The sequence below is a fragment of the Drosophila simulans genome, chromosome 3L (genome assembly GCF_016746395.2).
Source record: "Drosophila simulans strain w501 chromosome 3L, Prin_Dsim_3.1, whole genome shotgun sequence".
Taxonomy (NCBI): Eukaryota; Metazoa; Arthropoda; class Insecta; order Diptera; family Drosophilidae; genus Drosophila; species Drosophila simulans.
The window spans coordinates 5,404,181-5,427,054 of record NC_052522.2 but is presented as its reverse complement, the minus strand read 5'-3'; the positions used below and the strand labels follow the sequence as shown (position 1 = coordinate 5,427,054).

The window sequence follows — 22,874 nt, the reverse complement described above, 5'->3', positions numbered from 1 at the left end:
TTTATGTCGGACCTTAAGAAAATTAATTAGCCCGAATGGAGCTGACGAAGAAGTAAAGTTGAAATATAATTTGGCTAGGAAATTTCCAAACTGGGGAAATTTTGCTGCTCAGTCCATTAGTTCAAAGGCGGCAAAATTTGATAAACAATTTACTAAGTCTTTTCGAAATATTTGAGATTTACTCAAGAACCAAACGGCTTTCTCTTCAAAGGCAAAACATTTAGATGATAAAAGAGGCGCTGAAATGGAATTTGTACATATCTAGCATTTCTTTAAACATAAACACACGAATGACAAAAACACTGATAGGTATTTCTGCATACTCAGAGTTTTTCCATTCATACCATCTGCGATTTTTAATCTATTTACCCATTTGCTCATCTGCTTGTCTCGTTTGGCTGGTTCCATTGAATGCGCCGCTTCCTTCCGTGCAGTCATAAAAATTAAAAACATACCGATGGCGAAGAACCAGCGGCACAAGATACAGATACATAACGAATAATATGAGCATTCATATGGAATTTTTTTTAAATTTATCGCCAAATTGTTTAGAATAGGTACGCAGGCATAAAAACCAAATTCCCAGGTCATTAAAGAACAAAAATTATGATCGAATGGAACTGAAAGGGAATACGATTTCATTTGTATTTTCATTCCGCCTTGGTCTTCATTTATTTTGCACTGTTTATTGTGGCAGCGCTCTACATTAAAGGCAAATAGAAATAATTAGCCGGCGCAAGCTACAATAAATAAAAATAACGAAAACCGATAAAATTATCTGGCCCGAGGGGCAATGGAAATATTTATTTGCCGCGCGGATTAAACGCATTGAAACCTAATGTTAACAGCATTTTAATTAAGGAACAACGCTGGCAAATAATGCAAAAAGTATTGCACATAATGAGTGCCGCGTCAGTTTATTCAGCTCAAATATTTGCCTGACATATATACATGCAACTCTCTTTGCTGCTGCCCCCTAAGTCAAAGGGAAAAAACAATGGAGTCAAGGGGCTGAATTTAATAAAGACGCGAATTAAATTGCAATTCCTACAGAAGTTGGCTAAACCAACTCAATATCAAAGGGTGCAGGCAAACACTAAAGGCAGGCAGCAGATACTTTCAAGTGGTAACAAAAACAGAGGGTCAAGCTGAGAACTACTTACTGAAATTGTTGTATAATTTACAAATTTCAGCCAGCCAGTCAGCAGTCTGCAGAAAACGGTTTTCACCCAAGGTTTCGTCACGTTCTTATCAGTCTGGTGAAAGACTTTTCCTTTTCCTTTGGCTTTGGTTGTGCGGAAAATGGCGCAACTTTTATAGGGCAGTTCATAATTTGCCACAGCTGCTGTTGCTGCTTGCAACCTAAACTGGGACCAAGTGTGGTAATTACTTGGACAAACTTGCACAGCAGCTTAAACAGCGTGTGAAGGTGGCAGAAAATCTTTGGAAAAGTTGACAAAGTTTCGAGCTTTCCCAAAAAGATTTTCCCACTCAATGGTCAGTGAAAAAGTTTAGCCAGGATTTTAATAAGCGCTTCGAGCGGAACTAGAATTTAATGGGATTTCATTGAAAGCGAATTGGATGCCTATCAAAAACACTGGCAGTTTGCAAATGTAAATTGGCTCAATTTAACATTTCCATAACTAAAAGGAGAGTTATTCTTGTTTTTGTATGTGAATTCGTTGACTAAAAAAGGCTCAAAGGACGCATTTTGAATTCATGAATCCATATGTCAGTTTCAGCTGGATATTTGCAATGCTGAAGGGTTGGCATCAATTTCTCGGACTAAATTATTCATGCATCTTGTAAGGCTGAAAAAGGGATAAATGGCAAAGCCTTTAGGCCCTTGAAAATTATCAGCTTTTCAATGTCAATAGTTGCATAATTTCTGCTCCGCAGCTTAACAACAAAATGGACACTTTAATGTCGCCATATTAGCCCGCTAATCAACAATTAGTTGCGTTTCGGGGCGTTTCGCAGTCGCTGCTCCGGATTACCTATAGTATAATCAAAACTCGCTTTCATCGCATTTTTGTTTAGATCGTGGTTTTCGGCTAATTTTATATATAGAACGCGCCCGCTTTTGTGTTTCGTTTTGACCAAAGCGGGTTCATTATATGGCATGCTTAACCAATTAGCACCTGCAAAGGCGCCACGTGCTTCAGTTTTTATTCCCAAAGAGGTGTAAGTCCAAAGATCAGAAGCACCGACCTCGGAGTCGAAAGGGAAATGTAAGAGAAATCGATATAGCTGACTGATTACCCACACAACTAACTGCAATCCGTATCTGAAATCCCAGTCTGCAGTGATAAGTTTAGCACGTGCCGTCGGAAGGAAGCCAGACTATAAATGATTCAAAATCATTATCATATCGCACTCAGTTCTGTTTGTGTTTCCCATTAACGGAGAACAAGAGGAGTATGGCAATGTGCGGAGGGGCCAACAGCCATTGGCATTAATTTAAGCTATGTAATTTATTACAGATAAATCAAAACAAATCGCTTGTTAACATTTGGCGCTCGCAGCGAAGCGGAATTTATGCATAAATGCACTTCATTGTATGCGTAAAAAACGTGGCCCAAACACAAAATCGATTATTGGCGGATTTTTAGTGCTGTTTTAATGTATAATCCGCAATGAATAAACTTCGATGTTGAGCATTTTCATTCACTGGTCGGTGGACTTCTAAAAGGGAAGACCGTAAAAAACACACTTCACAATCCAAAAAATCATAAAGCACGGCCAAAGCGAAAGGTAAATCAATCAAATTTGCTTGTGTACATAAAAAAAAATCGAGAAAAATTCCTTACTTACTTATTTTTATTGGATTTCGATGATACTTTTCGACGCTGCCAAATGAAAATGTTTTCTGGCGAAACATTTAGGCAGAAAGTAAGCTAAAATAATGCAAGGCTATAATCAAATTAAGAAAGAATTAACAGACTGATGGCTGAGCCAGATCTGTTGGTTCAACTCAGTTGCGAGTTGAAGCCAACTTTTGTGGTGCGGATGATAATGCGAATTTAGTTAAATTAGTTCGTATTTAATTCAATTCGCACACGAGCTCTAATGGACGCCACGATGCCACCGACTCGAAATCTGTTCAAATAAAATCTTAAGTAGTCGGCTGCCGTGGGATGTGAGATTTTAATGTAAGTATAAGAAAGTTAACTTAACAAGTTTAAACAATTTGCTCGTTCTTAAAGGGCCCCACTGAATAAATTGATTAAGTGCAATATCTGGGGAAAATTGTGTGCACTGAAAGCCGATTAAATTGATTACAGCATGCTGGCGAATTTAATCTGGTTGTGAGCTGCAAAAGCAGTTTAAGGTAAAACAGAATTTATAAATGTGCGCACCTGCCGTTTATGTAACTTTAAAGTAATCGAATAGTTTGCCAGGGCTCAGAGCGTTCAAGTGCGGCTTAAATTAAAAGGAGCCACATTCTCCCAACGCACTTATGCCCAAATCCTATTAGCCTTTAGGTTCCATTTCGTTTGGGCTCAGTCTGGTTTTTCGCCTACAAAATTCACTGCCTTCGGGCCATTTTGCTTTCTGTTTTTCTACCAGACAATCACTGCCCGTCCGAGAGCCCAAAGGTGGGTCAATCACTGATGGACATTGTCCTGCATGTGTCTTCCCTGATGAGTTTTTGTTCCTAAATTCAATTTGCGCATCTTAAAGGCAGCATGAGTTGGCCATTCGAGGGCAATCCCATTGTACTGGGTTAAATTGTACTTCAAGCAGATATCTAATAAATTGTATCACATTCCGAACTAAAATTTGTCGGAATTCAGCTTAATTAAACAGTATATATTTATAGATCAATAATGAGTTTCATTTGGAATTTCAACCCTCCCTTATGGCTCGAATTTTCACTAAGAATCCAAGGAGTGCTCTAAGATATATATATATATTTCCAGCAAACCGCAACCTCATTTAAGGGCCTTTTATCAACGCCTTTGCGACCAGAAATTAGTGAAACACTTTGCTTAGCTGTAATTGCTCTGTCTACACCCAAGCCTTGTTGCAAATAAATCATTTAGTGCCAAGTAGTTGGCGTAACTCTACCACCACAAACAAGACCAATTGTCGGGGGGGCAGGTGGAAAAAGGGGAGCGGAAAACTCCATTGGAAAGCCACTTAATACCGCATTAAATGGTAAATAATTGACTCAACAATACGCAGACATTGAAACTTTCACTTATCTGTATCAATTTTGCCGAGGGGGAGGCAATAAAATAATTTGTTTTTTACGTTATTTTTTATTTTGGGTGGATAGCGGCTCTAATCAGTCAGCAAATATTCGGCTGAAACAGCCGAGACACGCCCAGACTCCCAGCTGAATTGGCGTTGGATTTTTTATTGATTTATATTAACAGCGCCGCGAAGACAAGGTAAATTGATTAAGATTTCTTGTCGGGCTGCACCTGAGCAATTTTTGTTTTTTGTGGTCATGCCTACTCTGACGTATGCGTAATTCTGCCAGAGATAAAAATACAAAAAAAAAAAAAAAATCAACAAAAAATATGGGGCTGTATGTGTGCGAGTGCGCCTGCCCCTCTTTGTATCTGTGTTGGAATCAATAGAAGCCGGCACGACAAGAAAAAATTAACAGGCTGCCGAGTTTCCATTGCCATTCAGTTGACTTCGGGAGCTTTAATCGTGCGGTTGTATCTTGCGATCGAAACTGTATCGCAAAGATACTAAATATTCAGCCAAAAATTCGTTGGCATTAAGATACCGAAATTCGGGCAGTAGAATATTATACTGATTTATTTGTGAAACCTATAGCCCTAATTGAAATCCTTTCAAAAGTGATTTTATCTAAGTGTATAATTAAACGTATACACAGTTAACTGTTTGTCCGCCAACTGATTATGGCCATTAAGCAAATAAATGCAGAGTCAATAGCAAACTAACCAGAAAGCTAATTGCATTGGGCAGTGAAAGAAATAAATGAGCATTTACTAATTAATTACACAAAAAACGCATTTAAATCCATCAGAAGAGTAATTAATTTTTGCGGGGTAAGTTGAGTCCGCCAAATGGGCTTCCGTTATGCAGAAAATGGTGAAAAATTCATTACCATTACAATTAAGAGCATTAACTGCACACATTGTTGGCATATTAAATAGTTATCAAGCGATCTGAGCTCTCGCCTCAATGAGCAAATAAAAAATCTATTAAAACGCCATACACTTCGTCGATTTGTTTGGCAATTGAGCAATTTAAACGTTCTCTCATTTTTGTTGTCTGCGAAATTTATCAATGAAATTTTAGCATCCAATAGACTTTGATCACGTGGGACAATAAAAGAGCTTCGACTATAAAGTGGTTTGTTTACTTGCGATAGTCAAACATTTTGCTTGGAATTTTCCCTGTTGCGGTTAGCTTACGAAATACAAAATAACAATGTGTACAAATGTAGTTAGAATCGAATTTCAATTAACCGCAGGCAAAGCTAACATATTTCAAAAACAAGGCTACACAATTCACTGAATTGCAGTGCCTAATAAAATATTTCCCCTGGCATCCTTTTCCTGGCCATAATGCTAATGCTTCTGCTCGTCATTGAGTATTTCAAATGCCAGATAACAGATAACAAAGTGTGGAGTCAGCTTTGTAAGCTGTCTTCTGTTTTTCCCTTCACGGTCCGGCTGATGGGAAAACGCTCGAGTTTTAATCTGTTGCCTTAAATTTTGCAACCTTCACGTTATTCTCGGAACATAACAGACCACATAACTTATTGTACTATGTATATGCACTATGTTGCCAGGAGCGGAGCATTTTTAATTAGAGGTGGTAGAAGGTTGTTCCAGGTGCGACGAACTTAGCCTTGGCAAGGAAATTAAGCGGCGACAAAGAAAAAATGCAAATAATAAACAACAGAATAAGCTGCTCAGTCAAAAGACCAGCCGCCGCATTAAATGTATATACAAATTTAAAGACGTATCTGGAATTTAGCATTCATTTTATTTGCGTCTCAAAGGGAAAACTCGTTGTACATATTAAGCCAAGAAACAAACACGGCATAACGAGTATTGCAGGTGAGAAAACACAATCCACAAATGGCCTTTTCCTGTTGTGTCTTTGGCATTCTGGGTATAAGTTAATAAAATCAAGACACGTAGCCTACTTTTCTTTTCTTGGCCAAATATCTTCTTTTGTTTTTGGTCGGTATTTAACCCGTTGGAATTTGGTTTCGTATTATTGCTAGGCCACTAATTACTAGAGATAATGATAATGCCCGTAAAAGGTTTCTTCTCTTGCTGTTGTTGTTGTTGTTGTGGCTGAAGTGTGAGATTAAATGTATTTATCTCAGGTTGGCTTCTGCTATCCTTGCCCGCATGATTAATTACATTATCCTTGGAGCATAATAGCCTGAAAGTTCGGCGGCAGTAATCGGGAAATATTTTCAACCCCGTGCTCCATAATTTACTGTGTTTATTAATTTCGTTTTTTAATTAAGCTTCTGATTGAGCCGAAAAAGTCGAAAAATAGGGGGCGAGGTCTTCGTACAAAAGGCCTCGGGATGATGTTATTAATTTGCACCAGCTTTAAGAGGATTTCCGTAGTCTACTTTTCAGAGCTCTTATGTGGATTTCACTTTAAAAAGGGTATACTGCCGAAGTGGATTTCATTTTCTGCAATTTTCACTCTTGCAGCTGGAAAAATCTTTAAAAAAGATTTGTTCGCACTCGCTTTGATAGGCTTTTCTCCACATTTCATGTCATTTTTTTTGTATTCCCCTGGCCCTTGCAGTTTTAACAATATTTTCCTTTCTTTGCCACACAGGAGGTTTTGGCATATAAGAAATCCTTGCAGAGCCATCAACAAATGATAATGCTTTGTCAGGTTGGGATCGGTTAATTGGGTCATTGGTAGGGGATTTTCAATCTCTTTGGCTTTGTTGTTTCACCTTTTTGGGTGAACCTCATCGGAATTGTCATTGTTTGGCAAAAAGGTCAAGGAACAATGGGAATTTGTAATGGCAAATTGTGTTTGCTACGCGTATGCTTGCTCAAAAATTAGCTGAACCTCTTGTGCGGATGAAATTCAATTGAATCGAGCTCGATGATTACTGCAAGGTTCACTGAACGGGTGGCAGATGCTTCGGGTAATTAAAGACTTTTTCTCGAGCTCAAGATGTGTGAAGGGGGATTGAACAAAAGTTTAAAGAACTTTCGAGGGTAGGTGTGGGCAGAAGTGCACAGAACTCAAAGTGGTTGCAATTCTAAGGCTCTCGAAGTCAACTTGAAAACTTTGAAAAGTCTCGGAATTAATTTGTAGAAATTCTCTAGAAGTTGTCTTTTGCGTGTAATTTGAAGTCTTATCAGTGAAGGACGAGAGAAATTATGTCTGACCCAAAGGATTTAAATGGGTGAACAACTAGATGGGCCTTTTTACAAGAAAAACATTTCAATTTTTAACTTAATTATTATTAAAAAATAGTATTTATTCTACCATTTTTAGCTTTTATCGTAAGGCAACTTTCTTTATTCTATATTTTATATTTTCTCCATTTTTGCTCCAAGTGTTTGTGTTTATCAACAGAATCCGGTTTACCATCCGCCAGAGTCCTGTATGCTCATGCCAACACGAAGTCAGCCACGTAAATATTTCTCGTTTTCACGCTTGTTGACTTTTATTGAAAAAATTTCACTTTTCGCGCTGCTCATCGCTTGTTTTAATGCTTGTGGAAGAAAGGGTACTGTACTCCCTGCCCAGCTTAAGAAAAAAAAAAATAACAAGAATGTCGATGAGTAGAGCGATGCAAATTTTTCACCCGCCTCTCGAGGAGGACTCTACTTAAAATGTCGGCAAATCGTAATATAGCAATTATTTGCAAATCTTTCACATTTTTGTCCTGGGGAAAAAATCTTTTCAACGACAGCAAAAGAAACTTTGCTCGACGCGGCTTTTCTGCATAATATTTTTCTATATTTAGCCGAATGAAAATGGTTGCCTTTAAGATAGAATAAACTTGGTCAGAAATCCTTTAAGTCCTTAAATGGCGTCTGTCTACTTTGTTGAACGGCAGTAAAAGTCCTTTGCAGATGTGTAAGCAAATAAAGCAAACATATTTCAGCCTGAATACGTTATGAATACAAATTGACTAATGACTATTGAAATCGTGTTCAATGAAAACTGTGGGGTATTAATAATAATAAATATGTCAGTTGCCTCGAATTTGACGGACAGCCTAATCAGGGCTCAAAATTACAATATTCATGTTCTTTTTGAGTGGGAGAGAGCATTCATTTTATACACGCAAATTGCTGCAAGGCAACTGGATCGAGTTACATTTTACTCGGTTAAATGAAACTCACATGTTAATTAATACATTTACATACATAGTTATTATTTATTGTGGATTTACCTTAGCTGAGCTGCAAAATGCTATCCCAATAAGTTTTCACTTACATTTCCACCCTTGTGCTATTTACGGAACCCACTTCCAAGAATTTCCTATCCCTATTTCAAATGAGTAATTATCTTTTCACAATTAAATATTTATGGTGACCCACGTCAGTCACTAATCTGACGCAAAGGAAACCTAGTCAATTGTTGATGTCTTTAGCAACTGTCATCAACGAATAAAAAACACCCATCTGGTCTAGACAGTTCCAGGCCCAGAGTTCTATTAATATTTACAACATTCGGACACTAATTAGTTACCTTGATAATTATATTGTGTCGGTGTACTTAACCGCAGAATAAGACCATCGACAATAGAATGTGAAATTTGTTTTCTGCCCGTCTGGAATTGGAATTGAGTTCTCGGTTCTTTTCACCACTCGACGAGATGTCCGATTAGCTCTCACATTTCTGGCTTTCTGACGGGGACGAAGCCAAGTGTGCAAAATGGTGCGTTGTCGCCTTTGTGTCCTTTATGTGCATTTAAATGTGCTGATTAACTTGATTCGGGTCTGGCATCGCCATTGCACTCCAAAGTCTGGGCAAAAGTGCCGTGAACTGTGATCATTCGAGATTAGATGCACTTCAATTGCTGCGGCGATTGCCAAGTGATGCAAGTAATTCGAGGCTCATATGCAAATGTGTTTCCAGTGAAAACAAATCTATGTTGACTATCCATCAAGTAAACATTCAGTTCAATTAACTAAGCAAATTGCTAGGAAGTGAGATGTGTACTTTGCCAAAACATGGCTGGATGTGTCCAAAATATTAATTAAATTATGAAAGCATATGACTGATGTACTTTGTGCATTTTCAAATAATCTGATCGAATATCAATTCGATGCCCAAAATGGTAATCTCTGTGGTGGGGTGGGGGGTCAGGGGTCAAGTCTGGAGTACTACAATCTCATGCTGAGTATGTTATGCTTGAAACGAAATGAAATCAATTTTTATCGGCGCAAATATGTTTCAATCTAATAAGCAGATTTCAACGGAAACATTTACGGTCCATTTGCACCTGTCGTGTGGCAATTTCGTCTGCCAAAACCGAAAAAAAGGTTGTATTTTAATATGGGGGCCAGCTACCCCCCATAGACAATGATTTATCCCGGAGTCTGAACATGATTGCGAATTTGTGACACAGTCATTTCCAGAGCTGCTTTAAGTTGAATTTTGTTTAAAGTTTTTTTTAGCGAACCTGAACCTCATCAAAAGGTTTTCTATTTCCTTTGATTAAACTAGAGAGGCGCACGTGGTCCCAAGTTTTGTGTTTTTTCTGCCATGCCTTCATCACAAATCACAAACTTTACACATTTTATTAAAAATACATGCCTCTTTTCAAAAAGGGGTTTACATTTTAATGAGTTGCGAGCAGACGTGAGGTGCTTGTTAAATATTAGTTAGATCAAACGGATGCAGCACGTGAACTTAAAATACTTGGACTGATTTTTAAAAATATTAAAGTAAAGACTTCTTAAGAATATACATGAAAGCATTTCCGGTTCGAGGAAATGTTAATCGCCATCAAAGATTTCCGCGATTGATTTGACATGATTTCTTCCCTGCTGTTGACATCAATCAAAGGGAATTATTTTGTTAAGTGAAACACTTTTCAGATTATCTGTTTTCAATTTCCGCCACATTTTCCACACACAAATTTGCATATGTTCGGCAAACAAAAATAGAAGAATGAGATCCTACAAATTTGGGTATTTCTCTTCCGTTTGCTCAGCATGATATGTAATTTAATTCCCATTCAGAAAACGCGAGCGTGCCACAAAAGGTGTGTATAGACACACATACATATACATGAAGTAAGTGCCACAAAGGGTGTGTGTGAGTACATATATATATTAAGTATGCAAATCAGAGTGTGTTCAGCCATTTGGATTTAGTCGGCGATGCCAAGGTGCCGGGTAGCGTTAAAGCTGATGACATGGAAAAGCTGTGATAAGTGGAAAAATCGCAAAGGAAAACAACGGATCCTCCTTATACCAACTACGTTGGACTTCTTGGGGTGTGGAAAACGCTCTTTAATTGCTTATTACTTTTCTTGCTAATTTTTCACTTAGCCTCATCAGCGTAAACTTGCCGGCGCAATGGAAATGAGCATCATAAATTTATGCTCTTATATACATAAAGAATGCGAATTACTCTTTTTTCCGACCGCTTTTGGCCAATTTTAAGGGTCGTCGGAACCTGTTCGATGGCCAACAGGTTTGAAGTGCAACTTGTTGTGTTTTGAGTGCCAAAATCCCCGACTTGAATTTGCCTCTTGGTCCGCCTCGTTTTCTTGTTCTTTGAAAAACTCCGCCATCGGGTGGCTTCGTGTGCGTGTTGCCAACAGTTCAACAGTTGTTCCAGCCCAAAAAGAACCTGCTGCCAACAGTTGATAACGGAAGGTCGTGCGGCCAGGATGCTTAGCTGGCTCCTCTGAAAAGCCGTATCCTCGCGCCCAGTGAAAATGAGTTCTAATCGCAGTGAAAGCGGAATACGCAAGGACTTTTAATTGAATTTTCACACGGACAAGTTAATTGTGACCCAAGGCTGGAGCAGTGAGAAACAACTATATTAATACCAATTTCGGTGGACTCTTTTTTTTGCGTGAGTGAACCGGAAGAGGGTTTCGCGTTTCCAGGACTTACAGCACCTTCGGGCATACTGACATTTATTACAATTAGAGTTTTACTGCCACAAATGTGTCCCCTTTCTCTTCTCACCTTTTCGGGTTTTATTTTTTCATGACTTGATGAGGATTTTATTGGATTGTGGTTGGGCTTAACGATGATCACGCGAAGAGTAGTTAAAATTCTCTTACAACGGTAGGACCCTAAATACGATACTAAAAACTGTGATTTACGTGCAACAAATTATGCGTGCATTATTTGAGATATTTCTGAAAATTAATAGAGCTATAAAGTCCCTTAAAAGGAACCGAAAATTATATTTGCTTTGTTGGCGAGTGACATTTAAATATCACATTAAACTTTGGATTGCTCCTGATAATTGTATGAATGAAGTAATTTATTTCATATTTTAAATCCGATTACAAACACCCGGGGACTTTGTTAGCACCCATCTATTTTAAGATCGTGACCTGTTCAATAATTGGTAGCAATCGCAGTTATCTTTTACGAGCCACGTGTCCAAAGGACCAGGACACCTGGACAATGTTTTTTGGTAAGCCTTCCTTTGCGTATTGCGCAATTAAAAGCCGGGACGACAAAAATGTAATTGGTGGTCGGACACAATTTTGTTATTCGTTTTGACAATATTTTAGGCATACTAATTTTAGCATTTGTAAAATGGTTTTGACAAATGGAAAAGCAGCCGCAAAAGGGCGCATAAAATTGACAGGATATTACGCAAACAATGTCAAAGGAGAGGCGACCTCAGTGGGAGACTCTTAGCGAGGTCCTTTGATGAATACCGCGTAAGATGGCCCAAAAGTGGGAGAAGTGAACTGTAGGAGAAGCCAGTTAAATGAGCTGTGGGAAATTCTTTTTCTCCCGACAGCCAAGAGCATTTTATCGAGTGTTCCGAACTGAACTGGCATTTCGGGGCGGGCGATTGTGGGAAAACATTTCATCTTGCGTTATGCAAATTAGTAAGCTGTCTGAAATCATTTACCTGCCCCCCTGGGGCATTATGCTGAATTAATTTTTAATTGATTCGCCTTTGAGTACTGCTGACAGCAAGAGCTCAAATGGCCATCAATTTGGCATAGCCCAGAAAAGGGTCAACGGATTTCCGGACTTCTTAAACTCGAAAATGTCTCTTCCAGGAAAATTAGGTCAAACAAGCCAAGACCGTAAGACGACAAGTAAACAGCATTGAAAAGGTTGCGAAAAGTTTCCTGGAAAACAATTAAACGAGATAAGGCCAGCTCAAGGCCTCCTCATGTCGAGGGGATTTCTGAACTTTCTGTGACATTTTCTTAAGCTGTTATAATATATAACCACTCCTTTGACACTTTAACTTAGCAAGAACAATCTTAATTGCAATCCTCGCTCACCCAAGTGATTATTTAATGAAATAAGACTAGACGGCTGAAAACATTTGTCCCCAAAGACCAATCAAACCAAAAACCGTAAACACACGCCGTCTAAGTTCAGGCTTAAGTCAAAAGTCCGTTGGCACTGTAAACAAAGAGACCCACACGACCCAAGAAACAACTCGCTTGGTTCTTAAGCCAAAAGCTGTTCCTTTACCCAGAACACAGTCCCGAATAAAATATAAGCCCGAAAAGGAAACACTTTCTATATCTAAATACTCTTACTTTTAAAGTCCATTGTCATCAAGGTAAAAAGTTCTCGGAAATCATTTCAGCCAAATTTATTACCACAGCCTAATTTCATATCTTGCAGTCAGGTAATAAAACCTTAATCCCAGATATACTAATCTAATATAGGTTTTAGCATACATATAAATATAATTTGGTTACCTATGGCAAAAAATTACACGAATATGTATTTTTTCAAGCTATAAACTTCATAAGCAAATGAGTATACCCTACGCAAAAGGTAATACAAGGCATCAGCCTACAGTTGCGCTTTTATTGGACATGTTGTCTTTTCTTTTCTTTTTTTCATTAAATCGGGGATGCCTCTGCTTGGCGATGGTATAAGCCTTGCCATAATGTGGCTGTTGTTGCCCGGCTTATGTGTCGTATGCGCAATATTCAATGTTATTTAAAAGGACAGGATGTGGGAGTCCATTTTCATAATACGTATATCGTTGTCAGCCGACTCGTTGATGGGCTATACTTTTGATGGCGCGTTGCCATCCAATATGAATTTTCACTTTGATCTCCTACATCCCTGTGAAGGTCTAATAGGATACACTTTTGTTAATATTCACTGCTTGAACAACAATTTCATTGAAAAATTTGTTATTCACTTCACCTGGCTACCCAATCCAGAAATTTCACAACTCGAACGCACGTGCCACCCATATTCCTTGTTTGTGTGAAGTCAAAAGTCTGTAAATTTTACAAATTAATGGTTTGGTCCTGGGTGACACGAGTCCCGGCTGCTTTGTTCTCAAGTGTGTTTCTAGTGAATTTCATGGTAAATCTACGGCAGCACTTTTCACGCCGTCTGGAGCTAAAAACACCGAGAAAAACTAGAATCTGCATATTTTATCAGCCAAATATATTTTAATACTTATCAAATACTTTGAACAGTATGCAATGCAGTTAAGTTTTATTCTGAGATATTTTAAATCAGATTTTGATGCATTTTTTGGTAATTTCTTTAAGTTTATTTTACTAGGAACTTTTGCCTCAGCCTAATGACCCAAAAATCATAGCCTCTCAATTAGTTGACCATCAAAATTCAAGCCACCCAAGCGGGCCACAAATAAAGCATGATTTTCCTTTGACGTTAATTAGAAAATCTTGGCGTCTCGCATGGTCGGACTAATAGCACTCTTTCTTATCATAATCACATCTGACAGTTTTCCCGATTTTTCCCCTCGTCTTCCTTGCCATTAAAAAATTGCATGGCATTTTTCAACTAGCTCGCAGCGATCCCTTGCATATGACCACAAAAACAGAACACCCAACTTCTTGTTTGTCCTTGAACCTTTGATGTGATGAAGCGGCAACTAAATGAGTTAGTGATGCCGATGGTGTCCTGTTATTTACACACAAAAGCAAATAGAAATTTCAACAATGAACGAAGGTCTCCATTCAGTTTTTATTCGATTTCCCCGAATTAGGTCCTAGGTTTAGGTATTTTTTTGTAGCCCAGGGTAAAGCCTTGCAAATAGGGGTCTAATTTTGGGATTTTGGGGATTAGAGTTAAAATGCTAGTTCCAGTGGAGGCAGCTTGTAGTACACATAATGCCTTTGAAAATATGTTCACTTATGCTAGGTGCAACTACAAAAGAAGTAAAGTTACGAGTGGTTATATTAGACATTTTGGGGTCATGCTTTAGGGTGGCTCCCTTTGGTTTTTGTAGCCTGTGACCAGAATAATAAAATGAGTAATTTAATGCCCGAAACAAATTTTTGCATCCAATTTCTTAAGGCTTATGATATACATTTCATTTTTTCAACTCCATATACTTTGATCCTGTGAACGTGTTTCTTTCTGGGGGAAATTTTACACAGAGTAGTTCAAAACTAAATACATATTTTTTTCACGACACTCGCCAATTTCCCAACCTTTTTTCTACAAGCCTCCCTAAATCAATCTATAACAATTCCGTCTGCCTATAGAATAAACATTTAGTTGCCCAATAAATTAACAAGTCTTGACAGTGTTTACCCAGAAGAAGATAAATTAACAAGTCCCAACAATGTTAACAGTTCGATAAATGGCCAATTAACCGCAGTGAGGCTCCTATTCTCAAAACATACAATGAACTCGCTGAGTTTCTTGTTTACTTTTTAGGAGCCACCTCAATAAGGCTAAGCAACATTTGAGCGTTGGCGTGACTCTTCAATAAAAACATGAAAACGGAAGAACTGTTTTCATAAGAAAAGAAATACAAGCGAAATTCTAGTGCAGTGCCCTCAGTCGCCAAACTGAATTTGGGTGCACTTTCAATTATACAGAACAAACTTTTCACATGTGAAAGCTGACAGGTGATTCCACCTGAGCCATAACTCATGTCCACCCACTGAATTTGGTCAGTTCCTTGAGGGGAAGACTGAGATTGCTTGTATAGCTTTTCAATGTTTTTTTCAGATCATTTGTTTCTCTTGTTGTCTGCACTCTTGTTGTACCTTGACCACCGGAATTGTGGCAGCTAACTTTTTGCGAATTTTCAGAAACCAAATGAACAAGTGCTGTAATTTATATCTTTTCAGTTTAGATTGCAATGAAGCCCAGAAGCCCCTGAAGATGTATTGCACTACATAGAGTAGCAGCATTCGAACTAAAGTAAAAAGTTTGAAGGATATCATATCCTCATTAGGATACACAACTAAAACCAAAAAGAAAAAAGTGTTATGGCAATGGACTTAATCGAGCAGGAATCCCGCCTGGAATTCTTGCCCGGAGCCGAAGAGGAAGCGGAATTTGGTAAGTATCCTCTCTAATCCCTTCAAGCCACTGGGGACGCGACTCATCCAACTGGATTAAATTGACTTGACGTATCATCAATCAAAAACATTGACAAGTGTTTTTTTCTTCTGACAGTTCGCCTTTAGTTCTTTGATCTTGAATCATTCATGAGTGTATGGGGGTGCCGAATTAAAGACCAAATTTGGGCTCAACCATCCATCCACTGACTTTGATATGAGGAAACAGGTGATGTTCGGATATGCTAATGAAATTCATATCAAAGTTGGGTTTAACTATCAATATTTTATATTAAATTGGATTATATTCCTGTCCAAAGTGGCATTTATAAAATTCCCTCTCTGGCTATCTAAATCCGGTTCAATTTCCTCGACGTTTACCAGTCAGCAGGAACGTGAATGTCGTCTGTCCTGCCACCAGTTGACTGACAACTGACACTTGAATTAATCTGCTTCTGTCAGCAAGCGCGATTTTTCACAAGTTCAACACTGAAACTAATGGATTGGAAGAAGCTAAGCACCCTAAATTTATTCACTCATAAAATCATGGTCTAGTAATAAATAACTGAACTTCAGTAACCTATTAGGCACGCAGAATTGAATACATTCTTAAATATCTTGTAAAACAGATTGTTATATTTCATTTAGCCAACTATTATATAATACAAATTTTGCAAGCACTTTCTCCAAGTGATATAAATCTAATGCACAACTATTTTTCAATTCGCAGAGCGTCTGTACGCGGCTCCCGCTGAGATTGTGGCTCTGTTGTCCATTTTCTATGGGGGAATCAGTATCGTGGCAGTCATTGGCAACACTTTGGTCATCTGGGTGGTGGCCACGACCAGGCAAATGCGGACCGTGACAAATATGTATATCGCTAATTTGGCTTTTGCCGATGTGATTATTGGCCTCTTCTGCATACCATTTCAGGTGAGTTGCAACAGTCAAGCTTAATTATAATGCGGGTAATTACCGGGTCTTTTTTCCGCGCGTATAAAATGCATACATGCAAAAATTGCTCATACGCACTGTTGCGCTGGTAAATGGATATCGACTTTAGCGCATAAATCACACAAGCCAGCAACATTAGCATTAGTTTTCACTTATTTTCAACGTAGATAGGTAGCCAGCAATGTTTTTGAAACCCACAGTGTGCAGGGACACCAATTTCAGCATAATCCGGCATCAATTTAATTTCCGGGCAACGAGCGTTCATGTTTGGCATTAGAAAATTGGCATGGCCCACGCGCATCTTGTCCAAAAAGTTGTGGTAATGGCATATTACCGACATCAAATTTAAATGTGATTTTCGGTTTATGTGTTAATGGGATTTGTATTCTATAAAGTACCCAAAATAGAGTGCTAAAAGTTATGTGAACAGTTTTGCTGGACTTTCTTTGGAACTTGTATGTGATACCGAGTAATTGAATTGCCATTATCTTCAATTGATTCGCTGGTGTCGTCGAATGCAAAACGCGAACGCAGTTTGCTTTGAAAATACTGTTTAGTCGGAAAACTGGTCAATCAATGAGCATTGGACATTTGAATAAAGTAATTGAATCGTTACTTTGTATTCAGCTCGTTTCGCAGAATGCCACAATTGCATTTGAGTTTGTTTTAGACGTAAAATTTTAAATGTAACCATCGAACTGAATAGGCAAAATAATTATTAATTGGTAGTACAGCAAATTGTTTACATCTTTCTATAAAGACTTGAACAAATATGCCTATTTTTGTTTGATTTTTTTATGATTTGATATTCATAGCTTGTTTTTACCTGAGAATTTATACTATTAAAGCTCAATCTGTACACTCCGTTGAACCTTGAACTTGACCCAAAGTCAGCCACACTTTGCGCACTTAATTTATATTAATGCCGCAATCAAATAGAATTTTAGTCCTGTCACAGCCGCCAGTAAGTGTCATCAATAAGCCGGCGAGAAATTGCAATTTGCGGCCGGCTTTGTGTGGAGAAAGGAGAAAGCGCGTTCTTCAAATATCCGCAGTAACCACAAACACACGTTGCCACTCACTCCCGCGCAAATCAGTGTCCAAAACAACAGCGCTGGGCTTTCGAGCGTTTATTTGTCCACGAAATGTTGAAACAGTCCGAAAATACAACACCCCCGACATGTTCCTGTTGTTTGTGGTCCAGTGTTCATTAATGGTGTTTGCCGTGTGACTTGAATGGAGGCGCAATTTTGGGTTGATTTAATCATAGCAAAACGCAGGCAGACGACTCACGTGTAGCTATCCTGTTTCCTTACACTTTAATTAAAAAGAATATAAACAACAATTTTAAGGGATTATTTGTGATCCTTAAACATCAGGCTTAGGCTAATGGTCAGGTATAGTTGTTTCGGATAATCTGTAATACTTTAAACTATTAATTGCAATATTTTCTCTCCGTGCAGTTCCAGGCTGCCCTGCTGCAGAGTTGGAACCTGCCGTGGTTCATGTGCAGCTTCTGCCCCTTCGTCCAGGCCCTGAGTGTGAATGTCTCGGTATTCACGCTGACCGCCATTGCGATCGATCGGCATAGGGCCATCATTAATCCACTTAGGTGAGTCGCTTTCCCACATTCGAAACGATTGGATTCGGCAATCATAATCATTAAAAATCGGCTTACGCATGCAGGGCACGTCCCACCAAGTTCGTATCGAAGTTCATAATTGGTGGAATTTGGATGCTGGCCCTTCTGTTTGCGGTGCCCTTTGCCATTGCCTTTCGGGTGGAGGAGTTGACCGAAAGGTTTCGTGGTAAGTCAATACGTCAATTTGCATGGATTAAGTGCCAGCGACCTCAACCGAATTTCATCCTTTGAATAGAGAACAATGAGACCTACAATGTGACGCGCCCATTCTGCATGAACAAGAACCTATCGGATGATCAATTGCAATCCTTTCGCTACACCCTGGTTTTCGTGCAGTATCTGGTTCCATTCTGTGTCATCAGCTTTGTCTACATCCAGATGGCGGTACGATTGTGGGGTACACGTGCCCCTGGAAACGCACAGGATTCACGGGACATAACGCTGTTGAAAAACAAGAAGAAGGTGAGCTTCGCACGTCGGTGTGGTATGCAAATCGGGACGGGGTTCAATTTCCTCTTTTTGCGACGCTTGCAGGTCATCAAAATGCTGATTATCGTGGTCATTATCTTTGGACTCTGCTGGCTGCCACTGCAGCTCTATAATATTCTGTATGTCACGATACCGGAAATCAACGACTACCACTTCATTAGCATCGTCTGGTTTTGCTGCGATTGGCTGGCCATGAGCAATAGCTGCTACAATCCCTTTATTTATGGCATCTACAACGTAAGTGTGGGCTCCAATGATGATGATTTGTTTACGGAGTGTTAAATTTGCATTTGTCTGGCTGGGATTTGATTGACATCCTCTGGATCGTAGTTGGTGCCCAGGGACACGTTCTTTGCACACGCACTAAAAAGATATAAGTCTATAAATGGGTGGTAAATTTGCCGGGGCATAGTGGGGATTGATGAGGGACTCAAGGTCGACTTGGGTTAGTTTTTGGGGCACTTAAGTTTGGGTGAGTCAGTTATTGACAGGGGATTTTGGGAAAAATTGCTTTGCGTACGACTGAATATCTCGTCAAAATATCTACATATTTAACGTCTTGCTTCGTTGGTTATTTTTTTTTTAATTTCAAAAAATGTAATATTTTCTATATTATTTTTGTACCTTTAGACCTAAAAGCAAAAAAAAGCATTTGCACGTGCTTCCAAAATTAGCTTTTTCTATTATCTCATCAAATGAAACACAAACATGGACGCAAAGTAAATGAAACTTTTACGGAAGTTTTCATGGTCTCAAAAATCAAAGAAGCTTAGAAATGAGTCAAAAACGTCTAACTTAATTTCATTGTAAGCGAATCGATTGCTTCGTTGATGTTTCTCCATTTTCCTTCTCACTGATTTATTAGCATCCGCGTCACTTTTTGTATCAAAAATATATTCTGGCTTACTTTGAAACAATTTCCAATTTCTTTTCGCCTCGCACCAGAAATAGCTGACACAAAAAAATACTTTGTCAAAGTTAATTAAAGCAGCGCTCCACTGTAGCCAATAAGCAAACACCTAACGTCTGGGCCACAGGAATTGTGAAACCGCAAAATGAAGCGAAATCCACAAAAATCCTCAGAATGGCAAAGTGGCAAACCGATAAAAGCGGGAAAAACCCGTCGGCTGTTTGCTTTGACACTCAAATTGTCTGTAAAAGATAGATTGAGAGCCAGATCTGCGAATGCTCGTAAACTTTTTCCCCTGCTGGCTGTGCGTGAAAAACTTTGTCAACAGATATTCTATTTTACTGTCAGCAAAGACAAATGGCATTCGTCTGCGAAGGTTGAGGTTTTCCCGACAAATTTTCTGCCTATCCACTTAATAATTAGCCAGAAAGTTTGATTGTGTCTGTGCGACAAAAGCAAATAGCGAAAAAATATATTTTGGCGTATGATAAACTTTGCTAAGAGGTTTATGATTTATGCAATGCACTTTAATTTGTATTTAAGTGAATAAAAGTACTTTTGTCCGCAGGCAAAGCGATATGTAATTGCGATGGATTAACCTACACCTTCGTCTATTTTTCTCTGCACAGGAAAAATTTAAGCGGGAATTCAACAAGCGATTTGCGGCCTGTTTCTGCAAGTTCAAGACGAGCATGGACGCCCACGAGAGGACCTTTTCGATGCACACCCGCGCCAGCTCCATAAGGTCGACCTACGCCAACTCCTCGATGCGAATCCGGAGTAATCTCTTTGGCCCGGCGCGCGGTGGTGTCAACAATGGGAAGTCGGGCTTGCATATGCCGCGGGTGCATGGGTCCGGTGCTAACAGCGGCATTTACAACGGAAGTAGTGGGCAGAACAACAATGTCAATGGCCACCATCATCAGCATCAAAGCGTGGTTACCTTTGCTGCCACTCCGGGTGTTTCGGCACCAGGTGTTGGCGTTGCAATGCCGCCGTGGCGCCGGAACAACTTCAAACCTCTGCATCCGAACGTAATCGAATGCGAGGACGACATGGCACTCATGGAGCTGCCATCGACCACGCCGCCCAGCGAGGAGTTGGCATCCGGCGCCGGAGTCCAGTTGGCCCTGCTCAGCAGGGAGAGCTCCAGCTGCATTTGCGAGCAGGAATTTGGCAGCCAAACCGAGTGCGATGGCACCTGCATACTCAGCGAGGTGTCGCGAGTCCACCTGCCCGGCTCGCAGGCGAAGGAGAAGGATGCGGGCAAGTCCTTGTGGCAACCACTTTAATTTAAACTAGAGCGAACTAAGTTATAGCCGTGTTCCAATGACACATTCCGCAGCCAGTCGGCATTCACATATGATGTGTATTCCAGTAAATAAGCTGTCATGGCTCATTCATTTAGCGTATGTGTGTAAATGTTTTAGTGAATGACTATTATTAATGTACAGCTACTACACTAACATGTTCAAATTGTATTGTAATTGTATTTAAGGCTTTAGTAAAACCCCTTTACAGTGTTTAGATACCCGCAACTAAATGTGTCATTGGAACACGACCATTTGCCTCTGTGATTTCGTCTTAATGAATTGTGATTACAAGTCCCATTGCTGATAATTGTTGCGCAGCAGGGTATATTGAATGAGTGTGAATGCTGGTCGTGAGCCGTGTACAGTATTATAATAATGGTATCTTCAAATTGCGATCCTTAAAGCACGAAGTCCAAACGTTGTAAATAATCGATTCTTTAAAGACCTTATCCAACTCAAACCAAAACTCACCAAATCAAATGTATTAATAGCTGAGCAAAAAAAAAATGAATCAACTTAAATTAGCACCTGAAATCAATTAAGTAGCATTAAATTAAATTATTTAAATAGTATTTTAACAACAATCCGATTATGTATTAAATCCTACACAAGCACACAGCTGGATGTAAGCAAATGTAATGTACAATATTTGTCATTAAAAAACAGAAAGGCTAATTAATGTAATTATTATTGTATTAAATTACCAAACGAATAAACATTTCGAGTCATTAAGCAAACAAACTAAATATACCAGTATTTTTATTATTCTTAATTACATGCAGACCAATTATTATTGTTTATGCGTGGCCCATAAATTGTAGAAATAAATTCGGTTCGCCATTTCCGCTTCATTTCGTTTGTTTCAAACTAACTGCCGGGGGAGCATTTAAATCTTGAAATTATGGCATTCTGCTATAAATCTGAAACATAAAGAAAATTTACTTTTAAATGAAAGTAAAAGTTTTGACTTGAGCGCTTTTTACTTAAAAGATTATCGCTTAGCAGAGACTCACACCGGAAATGGGCAATCAAAAGCTTAAGATGGTCGAAGAGCTTTCAAGTTCCTTGCGGCGCCAGCAAAGACATCGAAAAGCTTTAACCCTTACGCGGTGCCGCATTAAGTAAGTGTTATTTTCGGCGGAAAATAGGAACTTTCGTAATTCAGAAACCACAGACTCAAAATCAAATCATATTTCCTTTACACACGTAGTATAGTGTTATTATGCTTAAATGCGCATCAATAATTTAAATTTCAAGCCCCTTAAAGCTCGTGGCATAATAAGCGTTCAACGATTTGTCCAACCGTTTTTCCCTAATGCAAACAACTGCAGGCTGAATGTGGGCAATGACAATTGAACAGAAATATATGACGGCTGCAGCAAGAACCACAACTATGTCACACAGCCATGCGTGCACAGAAAAAAAAAACTTAGTACTTACATATAAGTAATAGTTCTTGATCTCAAAGTGTAAAAGCTAATTTGTATTGACTACAAGGTAACTTTCCTTACACTTTAAGAAAGAATGCTCTATTCATGTTAATTAACTTTTTAAGAGTAAATACTATTCAATAATTTATCGTGTCAAAACCAATTATGTATAATTAGTTGTATAAGCTAGTTTTGAGTATATGTATTTAAGTTATCTAAAGTTCTACAAATTTTTTGATGGTGCATCTGTGCACGTTTTACTTGAGCCTCATTTTTCGCTTGCAATCAAACAACATATGCTGCGCACTTGCTCACGCGACGAACAAGGACCAACTGTGACTATGACGGAGGATATGGACACGCACACACGGATGGGGACACGCACACACACACACTGTCAGTTAGAAGGACACATGGTCACACGGACGTGGCCGCATTGGCTGTTGATAATTGAATAATTAACATTGTTTAAAATGGCTCAACAAGCGGATGGAAAGAGAGTGAAAGAGCAGGTGGATCCGCCGTCTCCCTTTTGGCCAGACATCCGGCGCCCAGGTCATCAGGTCAAATGCAACCACAATGTCAGCCATGCCCCCCAAAACCGCACCCACCCCCTGGTCCACATTTTAAAACATATATATATATATGGATGTGCTCGCTGGAAAAGTGCAGGGGTTGTTGGACA

At 39.1% G+C, this 22,874-nt stretch overlaps 1 protein-coding gene across 6 annotated transcripts; it reads left to right on the top strand.

The window, feature by feature from the left end:
- The first annotated feature begins 4,634 nt into the window (after positions 1-4,634).
- LOC6736882 (RYamide receptor) lies at positions 4,635-21,505 on the top strand. 6 transcript variants are annotated; one of them, XM_039293376.2, is made up of 8 exons: positions 10,795-11,025; positions 15,239-15,452; positions 16,182-16,384; positions 17,869-18,017; positions 18,092-18,213; positions 18,283-18,509; positions 18,582-18,773; positions 20,076-21,505. In XM_039293376.2, the coding sequence occupies exons 2-8, from the start codon at positions 15,380-15,382 to the stop codon at positions 20,736-20,738; spliced, it is 1,629 nt and encodes a 542-aa protein (XP_039149310.1). In that variant the 5' UTR covers positions 10,795-11,025; positions 15,239-15,379; the 3' UTR covers positions 20,739-21,505. The 6 variants fall into 6 exon arrangements, with proteins under 6 accessions (XP_044778822.1, XP_044778820.1, XP_044778819.1 ...); XM_044922887.1 differs by lacking the exon at positions 10,795-11,025 and adding an exon at positions 4,635-5,030 and having other exon boundaries at positions 15,244-15,452; positions 18,283-18,773; XM_044922885.1 differs by lacking the exon at positions 10,795-11,025 and adding an exon at positions 4,635-5,030 and having other exon boundaries at positions 18,283-18,773.
- Positions 21,506-22,874: the final 1,369 nt, after the last annotated feature.

Coding starts and splice junctions, on each gene's coding strand:
- LOC6736882 (XM_044922887.1), top strand. CDS start 15,380: ATGGCAATGGACTTAATCGAGCAGGAATCCCGCCTGGAATTCTTGCCC. Junction 16,385..17,868: donor TCTTCTGCATACCATTTCAG/GTGAGTTGCAAC, acceptor CTCTCCGTGCAG/TTCCAGGCTGCCCTGCTGCA. Junction 18,214..18,282: donor GTTGACCGAAAGGTTTCGTG/GTAAGTCAATAC, acceptor TCCTTTGAATAG/AGAACAATGAGACCTACAAT.